This window comes from Eublepharis macularius, chromosome 4 (assembly GCF_028583425.1).
Source record: "Eublepharis macularius isolate TG4126 chromosome 4, MPM_Emac_v1.0, whole genome shotgun sequence".
Taxonomy (NCBI): Eukaryota; Metazoa; Chordata; class Lepidosauria; order Squamata; family Eublepharidae; genus Eublepharis; species Eublepharis macularius.
In genome coordinates, this window is record NC_072793.1 from 156,689,977 (window position 1) to 156,702,765 (window position 12,789).

Consider the following 12,789-nt stretch of genomic DNA (forward strand, 5'->3'; position numbering starts at 1 on the left):
AATTCCTGGAGACTTTGGGGGTGGAGCCAGGGTGGGTTTAGGAAGGGAGGGAGTACAGCTGGGTATTTTGCCATGGCATAGAGTCTCCCTTCTCTTGTCTTCCCTCTAGTCACGTTGATGGCAGCTGGAAGCCATGATGGGTTCACGACTTAAATCTAGCCAGGATCTCTAGAGGGTGCTCCATTTCAGATCTTCTATCGGTATTCTAGGAAGAAAAAAGAGAGAACATGAATGCCGAGGGAGCAGACAGTGGTATGATTGTATAAAGGTGTGTTATTTCGGAAGGGCCCATGCACAGAGCAACAACCATTCCTCTTTTCGTTACTTCCCTTTCCATATTGTAAAGGAATCGTTTCGCGCGCGCGTTGAATTGACAGAAGCCTCACTGAAATGCATTGACAGGGAAGAACTACATTTCCCATAAGTCTTTGGGTTTCCCCCCAAAAACCGGAACAAGGTGCGCGTTCCTTCCTTCAGCTGGGAGAGACAAGGTTGCTCGTTCGCGGTGGTGAGTACCTTCGATTCGATAACTTGGGGAAGAGACTGAGGCAGATAGAATCAGCGAGGCATATTCATGAGATAGAATCAATGAAAGTATTCGTAGGATTGTAGTTTCAGGTGAGTAGCCGTGTTGCTCTGCAGAAGAGCAAGATTCGACCCTACTCGCACCTTAAAGACCAACTTTGTTAGAATATGAAATCCCCTCTAGTCAATGAATGGGACATTAATTAATGCTTAGTTCCAGGGAACTCTAGATGAATTCGCGTTTGTAGGTATTCTCCCTATCCCCCACCTTCTCCTCCGCATTATGCGAAGAGCCGAAAAGATCGACAAGCATCCAAGGCCATCTAATCTCTAGCCATTTCTTTTTCAGGCTCTCATCTTGTTTCATTGCCTAGACTAGTCCCTTGTGCGTTGTGACTGAGCATCTGACTAGTAATTAAAATAAAAACTGCCTTTGCGCAAGTGTAGAGAGTATTTCCTGAATTACAGACTTTTAAAAATTAAACTGAATTCAAGTTTTCTAATTATATCTCTTTGTCTAAATTGCTTGTCAGTGTTCGAAGCTGGTGAACAGCTCAGCTGCAAAATGCACGATATTTTATTCGTTATTTATAGTCTGCTTTTCTCACTGGGAGTCAAGGTGGATTGTATACTCTAAGTCACATATAATCAACAGGATGGGACATACAATAGACAGAGCGATAGGATCGGACTTGAAAAAGTCTGGAACCAACCAGAGATCAGAAACAGTGGTGAAGCAAAGCAGAAGTATTAATATGCAAAAATAGGGACCTACTTACAGGAACAGATAGTACACTATCATAGTGGTATAGTTATAGTCTTTAACTCTTTACCCCAGGCTTCTTTCTAAATCATTTAGTTACAGTACAGCCCTATTTCCTTTGCAAAAAGCCTCCGTGAATAATTGGTTTTACATAGTTTACAGATCCAGAGGAGTTAGCCGTGTTAGTCTGTAGTAGCAAAATCAAAAAGAGTCCAGTAGCATCTTTAAGACTAACCAATTTTATTGTAGCATAAGCTTTCGAGAATCAAGTTCTCTTCGTCAGATGCATGGTACAGAAACCATGCATCTGACGAAGAGAACTTGATTCTCGAAAGCTTATGCTACAATAAAATTGGTTAGTCTTAAAGATGCTACTGGACTCTTTTTGACATAGTTTACAGAAACCCAGGAAGGTTGGAGGCTTCCTGGCCTCAGCAGGTAGGCCATTCCATAAGGTGGGGGCCGCAACAGAGAACACAAGCGTATGGTAGCTCTTGATTTTGCTCACTTGCGAGCTGGCATCTGCAGAAGACCCTGCTCAGATGAGTAAAGCTGTCATGATAGAGCATAGGGGGAGATACTGTCATACAGATTTGAGGGACCAAGGCCATGAATGGTTTTGTATATGACAGCCAGTACCTAAAATTGAGCCCAGTAACTGACGGACAACCAGTGGAGTGACTGCAAAATGAGAATAATATGCATTCTCCACCTAGCTCCCAATAGTAGCTTAGCTGTGGCATTCTGTACCAACTGGCGTCTTCTAATTGACGTTAAAGGGATACTTATGTAGAGAGTATTACAGTAGTTTAGTCTCAGTGTTACCAGAACATGGACATAAGTGGCCATATTGTCAAGATATCAAGGTATGGGCCATCTTCTGGGCTAGACTGATTTGGAAGAAAACACCCACTATATGTTGTTATGATGATTATTTATGAATGTAGAGGGAGAGATTTTACTGAGAGAAGTTTTCTTGAGAGTGGTATAGTGTACATAGGGGTTGGATCTGAATTAAATTTCCCATCAGTAGAATGGAACTTTCCAGCCCCCCCCCCCTTGCCAATTCCACTGATCTCCACAAAATAGCGCTCCTGAGGAACAGGGAACACTGCAGAAGACATAATAAGGGAGGGGGAATCTGCAGTAGGAAGAAAGAATCAGTGGAAAGGGCCAGTATAGCCTAGAAGCCGGCTGTAGAGAAACAAGGCCCACCCTAAGGTTTGCATGAGTATTTCTACATTTACGATCCAAGAAGAAGATAGAAGAACAGCCCTGTATAGGTGTATAAGATAGGTGAATATTGTTTGTTCCTAAAAGTGCTTCTTCCTTCCAGGTTTGTGGCCTGTTGTCTCACCCCAGCTGTCTTGCTTAGATTTCTCCCATCAGCCATGATAAAAGACAAAGAAGCATTCCAGAGACTCAGTTTCCTTTACCAGGTGAGAATATAGCACCCTGTATATTAGTAGTATGCATTAATGGATGTGGGGGGGAGGCGTGATCCTTGAGGGCTTCTTGTGGACTTTTCCCTTCTTTTTCATAAATGAACACAGAGTTTGTGTCTCAAATATGTGCATGCATACATACACAAATTTCTTTGAAAACTGAGAAGGATGGGGCAGATGCATCGATAGGCATATCTTCGTTATATTAAAGGCATGGAGTACACTATTGACAGGTAGAGTTCTCCAGACAATGATTTCTGTGCTGAATCCCATTATATAAAGAGCAAGATCGTGAAGCTTGGACTCAGTGATGCCTGGGAGTGATTAGGTCACTTCAGAATACAATTGTCCCATTTTAGATGGGTGTGCAGATTATTTATTTTCTCATGCCAGTTTGCCATCATCTGTGGCTGCTAAGGAGGAGTGGGTCATGCCAACTCAGAGTGGATCTTGTGTTCATTGGCGCCCTCTTCGCTGTCCCGCCAGTATTTCAGCAAACCTGGGAAAGATGTTTGCCTATCTGTGAAACTTTTAAACTAAACCTGGGACTTTTTGTATGCAAAGCAGATGCTCTGACCCCTCTTCCTCACCTCTTGCTGTCTCTTGCATTCCCTGTAGGCAGCATACCTTACTGGACCCATATGTTTGCATATATACTTATCTCCTTCTAACAATGGTAACATTTTATTTGGCCTTTAAGACTAGTATGGCTAACCCTCTGGAAAATCCCATTGTGCAGTGTACCTATGGGGACATAGAACATGCATGCTCACCTTTCTTCTGTTTCCTCAACAGGCAGCACATTGTGTCTTAGCACAAAACCCAGACAACCAGGAACTGGCTCGTTTCTATTGCCATACACAGAACAGCATCAGCCGACGGCTCGTCTTAAGACAGTAAGTGCTGGGATGGGAATTAATGGAGTATGGGTATCTTTTTGGCCTAAATGCTAGTTTTAGTATAGTTCAGAACACCTGTATCTGGAGTTGTTTCCATCTCTGTTTTCAAAGTTATCTCCTCATTAATCTTTAAATTTTTGCTCCAAGCTGATGCTTAACCTCTCTTAAACCATTATAATCATCAAAAAACCTGAATCATCTAGAAACCTGAAATCAGTGATGAGGCCCTGCTTTGTGTTCCAACTTATTTTTAAAAAGCCAGTGGGGCACTTTGGATGTTGCACTAGGATCTGGGAGTGCCAGGTTCAAATCCCTGCTCTGCTATGAATGCTCACTGTGTGATCTTGGGTCAGTTTCTCTCACTGGCTGATTCTACACATGTTGGATAATGCACTTTCAATTCACTTTATCAGTCGTTTGAGGTGGATTTTTTGTTTCGCACCCGAAAAAATCCGTTTCAAATGATCTATAAAGAGGATTGGAAATGCATTATCCAACGTGTGCGGAATCACTCTTAGTGTAATCCGCTTCATGAGTTGTCGTGAGGGTAGAATGTTGTAAGCCACTTTGGGTTTCCGTTGGGGTGAAAAGTGGAGTACAAATATCAAATAACTAGAGACTGAAAGAAGTAAAGATTTCTTAATCACATTGCACAGGTGTCAAGTAGCACTTTAAAGAGTAACAACTTTAAATTCTATATTTGCGAGTTAGAGCTCACTTTTTGAGATGCATAAAGTATACAACCATCAGGCCTGGTTTTATATACAGCAAGAGGAGGCCACTATAAAACAAGATTTGGTCTTGATAGTTGGCCTGGAATTATGGAACTCCTTCCTGTGGTAAAGAGTACAGACTGAAGACTAAAACTGCATTGCAATTCCTCCCTCATCAATTTGTTTCACCCACTGCTCTCTCTGCTGGACTTTGGTGAAGCTGTTAATGTTCCTTTCAGATGGGTTTTGGGAACTAAGACTCAAATATGTTGATTTGGTTGTTCCCTGCCCTTGGATGCTTTGTGCCCAGTTAGTTGTTCTCTGTTTTCTTCTTTATAAGAGAGGTTTTAATTGTTTTGAAATTTGCAGTATTGTACATCACTTTGAAATCTTTTAATCAAAAGCAGGATAAAATGTTGTGATCTAATTAGTTAATGAATGAATAAGTCTCACCCTCCCTCTTAATAACCTTTTAGGGCAAGTTTCTTACAAATGCCAATCCCCCAAAATGCTTCATTTACATTCTTGGACTAAAACTTTCCAGGAGGAAAGCTTAGTATTGTTATCCCCATAGTGCAGGTGAGAAGTCTAAGCAGTAGCTTCCCAAAGTCCACCAAAGTGCGTTTGTGACTGCACTGAGATTTGAATTAACTCATCGTTTAGGCTCATAACCACCATGCTGCACCAGTTGATCTGCCTGCTTAACCCTGCTCTTTCCAGGCAGTATTTGTTTTCCTTCCCAATATGGACTGTAAACCACTACAGCATGCACAGAGATTGTGTCACTGCTGTAATCTAGCATCACCATATTGGCTCATCTAACACAGAAGTTAAAAGTGGGATTTTCCCACAAAAAGTGGGAAATCCACGGTTTATATCCTACCTGGGTCATGACCTGAGTGGTTGGGCAAGCCACTATCCCCCTTTCTTCCCTACCTATAATACAGTGGTTTATTTATATATATTTAATTTAGATAATTTCTTTCTCACGTTGCTCCGTGCTGGAGTCTCAAAGTGACTTATAAAGAAGTACAAGATGTAATCGAGACAAACAAAAGGAGGGGAAATGCAGCCTAATTCCAGCATCTAAGCTGGTCTTGGATTTGTTAGGCTGATTCATCAGGACCAGAGGCTGTAAGCTGTGGGCTAAGATCCAAGGACCAAGACTCTTTTGGCCTGGGCCTCTGACTGTGCCCAGGCAAAATCCCTAGAACAGGAGCTCAGCCTAGTTCTTGTTCAGTTGGCACAAAGACGTGCTTCTCAACCTTCTCCCACTCATGCTGCATGTTGACACTGGTCTGCTTTACAGGCTTGTTGGGATTAATATAGTGTGTATAGGGATTACTGTGCTTTGAGTGCTAGGGGGAAAGGGTGCAGACTTTTTTTAATTGTTCAGAGGACTAGGCAATGAGGTATGGCCATCGCATTAATAACAAAATGTTACGCCCTTGCACTACTAAATTACATCATGCACAACCAGTCATGGTCAACCCTACCCACTGTATTTTTTGTTGCTGGGACTGAAGTCCAGGGGGCATGTCAAGAAGATAGAACTACTAGAGTAATAAGTATTCATATCTCAAAGCTCATGCCCATACACTACCTCCAAACCCCTTTCTGAACCTCTCAGTTGTTTCTCATTGGTGATAGTTGGTAAGTGTGGACACCAGCATCACTTCACAAGGAGCAATATGTCTCGTGAAGATTTTTTGTTGTTTCTTGAGCCCCAATGCAGCAGAAAGGGTTTTTGGAGTCCCATGGCTATGGCATGCCCAGGCTTGTCTTTCTGTTTCCGCTTGTCCTGCAGGGACCCCTCTGTGAAACGAACCGTCTGCAAATCCTGCTTCTCCCTTCTTGTCCCTGGAGTCAGCTCAACTGTACGTCAGAGAAGTAAGTGTCCTGTCACTTGTTCTCATTTGTAGCGGTGGATGAGTTCTTCTGAGTTCTGACCCTTGCTCTGGAGGGGTGACTAGTTCTGGGGCAATGTTTTCCCACTGTATATATGGATGGGAATGTTGGGTATACCAAAGACAGGAGGGAACCGTCTTTTCCCCAAGCAGTAGAATGTTTTATAGGATCAGTTGATTTAGAGGAAAGAGAGAGTACTGAGGAACTAAAGGCCTTTTACAGCAAGGTGTTTACTTATAAACGCTTAGGTTAAACAGGTATTGCAGGAGCACAAAACACACGCATGCAGTGAGCATCTCAGAAGCAGCATCAGCAAAGAAGAATCTCACTAGCTGCTTCTGCTAGCCAAATCCAATTTGTTCCTATTAATCTTTTGCTTTCAGAGATGTAGAAGAAGGCTTTAAATGTGTTTCCAGGTGAAACTTCATAGCATCCCCATCCTGGCTGATGGGCCTGTTTGTGTACCAGTTGCTTGGAACAGTCAACTTTCCATTAGACTGTTTTGTTCTGATGGAGATGAGGCCACACTCAGCATTTGAGCTAAACAAGATGTCAGTCGGCCCAGCAAACAGAAGAGCTTGGCAGCAGAAGACTTTTTCCTTTACTTTTTCCAGGCTCTGTAGCTTTCCCTTCTTCCTTTCCAGTCTTTGTAGCTTTCACCCTTCCCTAACAAAAGGATCAGCTTTTGCTCTGAAGTGGAACATTTTGGACAGAGTCTTTGAAGCGAGGTCAAGCGAGATGTAGTTGGGGACCGCCGATCTAGAGGACTGAGAGAAACCGAATCTAGGGAGGGGGGAGTAAGATCAAGTTTTCAAGGCTTCCCTGTCTCCTTCATGTTCTTGCCTTCTCAACCAGAGCGCCGAAATCAACGGTGGACAGTTGTGAGATGTCTCAACTGTGGGTTAACGAAGCGGTTCCTCAGCAACCCTGATTATAAGTTGTGGTCGGAGCAACCAGAGGCATTATTGGAGAACCAGACTCTAGCCAGTGAAGGAGCAAAAGGTAAAGAATGTCCAGGTCTGTGGAGAGTGAGCAAGTATTGGGAACTTGGGAAAGATGCTGCTTGCTTTGTAGGATTGTTCAATACGATTATGAAAGGATGATCATGAAGCCCACTCAGTTGAGCTGAAATTTACTTGGAGGACAGATAAGTTGTGGCATTAAATATGAGAGAACCGGAAATGGGAGGCTTGGGGTCAGAAGGAAATGCTGAGAGAAAAGCCATGGTATTGATATCAAGGCCAAAGAAGCTTGGAAATGTTGCAGGTCAGTGGAGGAAGACTTGGAAATTTATGAGGATGGGGTAAGAAGAGGTGAGGTTTGACTGGAAGTAAGAGGGAAGAGAGCTGAGAAAGAGCAAGGCCAGGAGAGAAGTAGCTGGCATTCAATACCTCAGGATGCACTCTAAGTTGGCTGGAGGTCTGTGGCAGTGAAGTGAGAGGGATGAGACTTAAACTGAGGACTTTTTGTTGGGGCTGACCGGACTTGGGAACCAAAATGTGCAGAATTGTGGAAAAGGAGACCACTCTATTGTGGGGCAGAAAAGTTGAATGTAGACAGAGCAGAAATGTTGAGGAAAGGGAATAAGGGGGAATTGAAGTTAATGATGGAGTCTGGTTGGAAAGCATTCCTAACTACATGCATCCTTTCATCCTGTGAGGAACGTAAGATGACCCCTGCTGGATTAGATCAGTGGTTCATCTAGTCCAAGCATCCAGCTTCACATATGGCCAAGAAACGGGGCATAGAGGCCATGGTCTTCCCTTGACATTGCCTCCGAGGACCAGTGTTCAGAGGTTTGCTGCTACTGGCTACCTTTAGTCATCAGAGCTAGTAACCATGGATGGACCTCTCCTCCATGAATATGTCTAACCTCCTTTAGAGCCATCCATGGCCCTCACTACCTCCACTGGCACTGAATGCTACAATTTAATTACTTGTTAAGTGAAGCCGTATTTCCTTTTGTCTACCCTTAATGCCCATCAACTTCACTGGGTGGTTTCAAGTTGCAGTATTATGGAAATGGGAGAAAAAGTTCTCCCTGTCCACTCTTTCTACCCATGCACAACGTTAGAAACTTCTAGCATGTCCTTCCTTAGTCGCCTTTTTCTGTAACTTTAAAAGTCCCACACTCTTTAGACTTTCCTCATGCTGGTTGCCTTCTTCTGTACTTTTCCCAACTCTGCGATGTCCTTTTTGAAATAGGGCAACCAGAACTGCACACAGTATTCACCGATGAGACCACACCATAGATCCATACAGGGGCATGGTCATATTAGTCATTTTATTTTCAATCCCTTATCATCCCTGGCATGGAGTTTGCCTTTTTTGCTTCCAGTTTGTGCTAATGCTTCCACTGTACAGAGAGTGAATGGAAACTGAGGGACTGCCCTTGGTCCCTGCATCCCAGTTCCCCCAATTCTAATCCAGTACTTTGATCGCTATGGATCAGGGCTACTGCAAATAAGAATGGCTGTTGTTGGAGGAACAGGCTTGAGTTGGGCCAAGGGTTGCCAACTGCCTGGAGGAAAAAAGTCCTGTCTCTTTAATGGATTTTGTGTGATGTTCTTTACCAGGTGATGTTATGCCATGAAAAGCTTCACCTGTCTGTTTACACACATTAAGCCTCTATTAAAAGTACAGGACATTTTTCTCCGGGTCTGTTGTGCAGCTGAATGAAGGCAAAGTGGAAGTATGTGGAGGAGAGTGGAAGAGTGGATAATACCAATTCAGACTGCCAATGAGGACTACTTTTTTCAAAGTTACCCCTACATTAACAGTTCCCTGTAAATTGAAAGCATAGTTCAACATACCAGCAGCTAAGATAGAACATTTCCCCCAGATGTGCTATTTTTTATTTGCAGGGAGTTTTTGCAAAACTGAATTATTCAAAAAGGCTTTTTACTCAAATGGGAGGGCTGTATTGTAGGGATGGGATCTCCGATGCTTCACTAATGAATTAGGGACCATAGACTTCACCACTATGTTGCCTTACATATTATCTGCTGCTTTAAATACGTACTCCTATGTACTACCTGTGCTTTATGTTGTCTAATGTCAATCCTAGAAGTGATTATGCTCTGTTTCAGTATTTTCTTCTGCTTTGTATTGGATTCTAGGTAACGCTATGCCTTTTTAAACTTGTATCTGTTTACCCTATGGCATTGTTTATGGAAATGTTCTTGATACTGTATGGAAATGTACTTGATATGGATTGTACTAATCTCATACTGTGTAATCCACCTTGCGTCTCAGTGAGAAAGGTGGACTATAAATGACATACATACACACAGCCTTTCCCCAGATTTCCCAGAAGAGTTGCACATGTTACTTACTAGGCCCTTCCGGTCTGTGCAGATTAGTCCCACTCCTTCAATTTGTATAGAATCTTATCACTCCATCACATTCATCCAAGGCCTGCTCTACATATATAGAAGAATGTGGTTGCAAAATGTAGAGCAGGCCTTGGATGAATGTGATGGAGTGATAAGATTCTATACAAATTGAACGAGTGGTACTAATTTGCACAGACCAGAAGGGCCTAGTGAGTAACATGTGCAACCCTTCTGGGAAATCTGGGGAAAGGCTGTATGGGAGAGCAAGGATATGAGACCACCAGAGAGGCGGATAGAGTGAGGCAGAAAACATAGCTCTGGAGGACATTTTAGGAGGCTGCCTTACTGGAATTATCCTGTGCCCTTTATTTCATTGTCTCTCACTCCAGGCCAGACACCCGGACCGATGCAGCAACCCCTCAAAGCTTCCCCAACAGAGAAGACAACAGGTTTGCGTGCTGAACCTAACAGTCATCCTGCCTCTAAGAAGACTGCAGTGGACACCAAATCTAAGGAGAAGACCGACCCAACTGGGAAGTGACCCCTTTCCTTAAGAACAGAACTTCCCTACTCAGTTGTGGGCAGCCCATGTGGTAGCCCCCAAGCTGAGGATAAAGGAAAGCCAATGTGGCTAGCAAGATTATTTGAAAGGAACTGTGGAGCACATTTTTGCAAGCAAAAGCCTGGTAAAGTACTTGCAGGAATTAAATGGCTCACAAATGATGGACTTTGGAATAAAGGTGTCTTTTTATATAAGGCCCTTAAGGAAGTTTTTAGGTAGAAAGCAGCTAAGTTCCTCCCGCTGTAGCTAAAAGGGGTCTGATGTCAAGCCACCTCCCATCCCCACTGCCTTCATTCCTTCCTGCATCCTCTGTCTTCTCCACTGCTCCAAATAAATTTTCTTGTTTTTATTCTCCCCCCCTCCCCCGCATTCTTTTCTTTCAATTGGCATGCCTTGAGGGCTGGGTTGGATTTAACCCGGATTTTACCAGTTACTGGCATCCATTATTGAGCATATGCAGCTACAAAACTCCCAATTTTGAGGGGAGAGATGAGTAAACTGCTTTTGGACTTAGTGAGGCATTGCTCCAAGTTCTCATTTTTATATGGGAAAAGCTAGTAGTGAACAAATTTGAAATAAACTCTTGTTTCAAAAAAGTCTCTTGTAGGCTTCCCTCTAGCTGGCTGGTTGAATTTTTACCATTTCTGCTGAAATATTAGCAAAGGAAATAGTGGTTGTTGTGGGTTTTCCGGGCTGTATTGCCGTGGTCTTGGCATTGTAGTTCCTGACGTTTCGCCAGCAGCTGTGGCTGGCATCTTCAGAGGTGTAGCACCAAAAGACAGAGATCTCTCAGTACACTGAGAGATCTCTGTCTTTTGGTGCTACACCTCTGAAGATGCCAGCCACAGCTGCTGGCGAAACGTCAGGAACTACAATGCCAAGACCAGGGCAATACAGCCCGGAAAACCCACAACAACCATCGTTCTCCAGCCGTGAAAGCCTTCGACAATACAAAGGAAATAGTGCTGGACAAAAATGAAAAAATGAAATGGTCCTGTGGTGGGTTTGGGGAATAAACTTTGTCTTTAACTTCTTTCCTTTGCTGGGCAAAAATATGTTTAAATGTGAACAAGAGGGAAATTCAAGTAATACAGTGTACAGTTTGTCAGCCTGTTTAGAAACATTACACATATGCAGCATGTATATGCATGAAGTATACTGAAATGGTCTTCTCTTTAACCTGCAGAGGGGATCAGAGAGCATTTGGGATTGAGCCAGACTTTAAAATGCTGGCTTTTGCACGAGAATACCATATAAATGGTGTTATGAAGTAGACTATAGTCTGCATAAATCTGGATTATTATTTTTTTCTGGTGTAGAAACAATACATATAAAATCCCTACGAAGACGGAGGTCTTGTACTTGGGTCATGGGGTGGTGGATACAGGGATCGAGCTCCCTGTTTTTGATGGGGCACCATTGGTGCCTGTCCCATCAGTAAGGAGTCTTGGCGTAACATTGGACTCCTCTTTATCAATAGAGGCCCAGGTCACGGCAGTTGCCCAGTCTGCCTTTTTCCATCTTCGGCAGGCCAGGCAGCTTGCCCCCTATCTTTCAGCTCACGACCTAGTGTCAGTGATCCATGCAACGGTCACCTCCAAATTGGACTACTGTAACCTGCTCTACGCAGGGCTTCCCTTGGGCTTGACCTGGAAATTGCAGTGGGTCCAGAACGCTGCTGCTCGGGTCCTGACGGGTATCCCATACAGGGCACATGTGACTCCCATTCTGCAGCAGCTACACTGGCTCCCTGTGGAGTTCCAGATCAGGTTCAAGGTTTTGGTCTTAACCTATAAAGTCCTAAATGGACTGGAACCAACATACCTGAGGGACCGCCTCTTCCCATATATACCCCGGAGGGCACTTAGATCAGCAGAAAAACATCTACTGGGAGTCTCGACTGGCCAGGGAGGCTCGACTGGCCTCGACCAGGGCTAAGGTGTTTTCAATCCTGGACCCAACCTGGTGGAACTCTCTGTCGGAGGGTACTATCGGAGGAATTTTATGCAGCCTCCATTGCATCAGCCAGCTCTTGCCTGGCTAAATTGTTCAATGTGGTTCGTTCATTGATCTCCCTTTCAGGTAGAGACCAAAAAAATTTGAATTCGGCCATAAGCTGTGAGGCTTTTGCAAGCTTTTTTTGCTGATAAAATCTTGTCTCTCCGTTGCAATTTACTGACCACAGTTGACACAGTATGTGAACTAGAGGCTCCTTGGCCGTCTTCAGGGGTGATATTTGATAACTTCAGCCCCCTTTCTGGGGAAGAGGTGGACAGGATTCTGCGGGGAGTGAGGTCTACCACATGCCTCCTGGACCCGTGCCCATCATGGCTGGTGAAAGCCAGTGTTGACGGATTATGAGATTCCTTGGTGGCCATTGTCAACCTGTCCCTGGGCTCTGAGGTGTTTCCCAGAGCACTTAAGGAGGCTGTGGTGAGGCCTCTTTTAAAGAAGCCATCATTGGATCCAGCCGACCCGCTCAGTTACCGCCCGGTCTTGAACCTCCCGTTTCTGGGTAAGGTGATTGAGTGGGCAGTGGAGAACCAACTGCAGAATTTCCTGAAGGAGACCCCAGCCCTAAATCTCTTCCAGTCTGGGTTTCACCCGGGACATGGGGTGGGGACACAATGTTGGTCGCC

At 44.0% G+C, this 12,789-nt stretch overlaps 1 protein-coding gene across 1 annotated transcript; it reads left to right on the forward strand.

Annotated features, from left to right (window-relative positions):
• Positions 1-432: 432 nt before the first annotated feature.
• On the forward strand, positions 433-10,858 carry RPP21 (ribonuclease P/MRP subunit p21). The gene is made up of 6 exons (XM_054977820.1): positions 433-508; positions 2,625-2,727; positions 3,529-3,629; positions 6,153-6,235; positions 7,109-7,255; positions 9,978-10,858. Exons 2-6 carry the CDS (start codon positions 2,680-2,682, stop codon positions 10,127-10,129), a joined length of 531 nt encoding a protein of 176 aa, XP_054833795.1. The 5' UTR covers positions 433-508; positions 2,625-2,679; the 3' UTR covers positions 10,130-10,858.
• The last annotated feature ends 1,931 nt before the right edge of the window (positions 10,859-12,789 follow it).

What these genes read in the sequence shown, in the direction of transcription:
- RPP21 (XM_054977820.1), top strand. Translation starts at nt 2,680, where the DNA reads ATGATAAAAGACAAAGAAGCATTCCAGAGACTCAGTTTCCTTTACCAG. An exon ending in GACTCAGTTTCCTTTACCAG is followed by an intron (nt 2,728 to 3,528) that starts GTGAGAATATAG and finishes TTTCCTCAACAG; the next exon opens with GCAGCACATTGTGTCTTAGC. An exon ending in CGACGGCTCGTCTTAAGACA is followed by an intron (nt 3,630 to 6,152) that starts GTAAGTGCTGGG and finishes CTTGTCCTGCAG; the next exon opens with GGACCCCTCTGTGAAACGAA.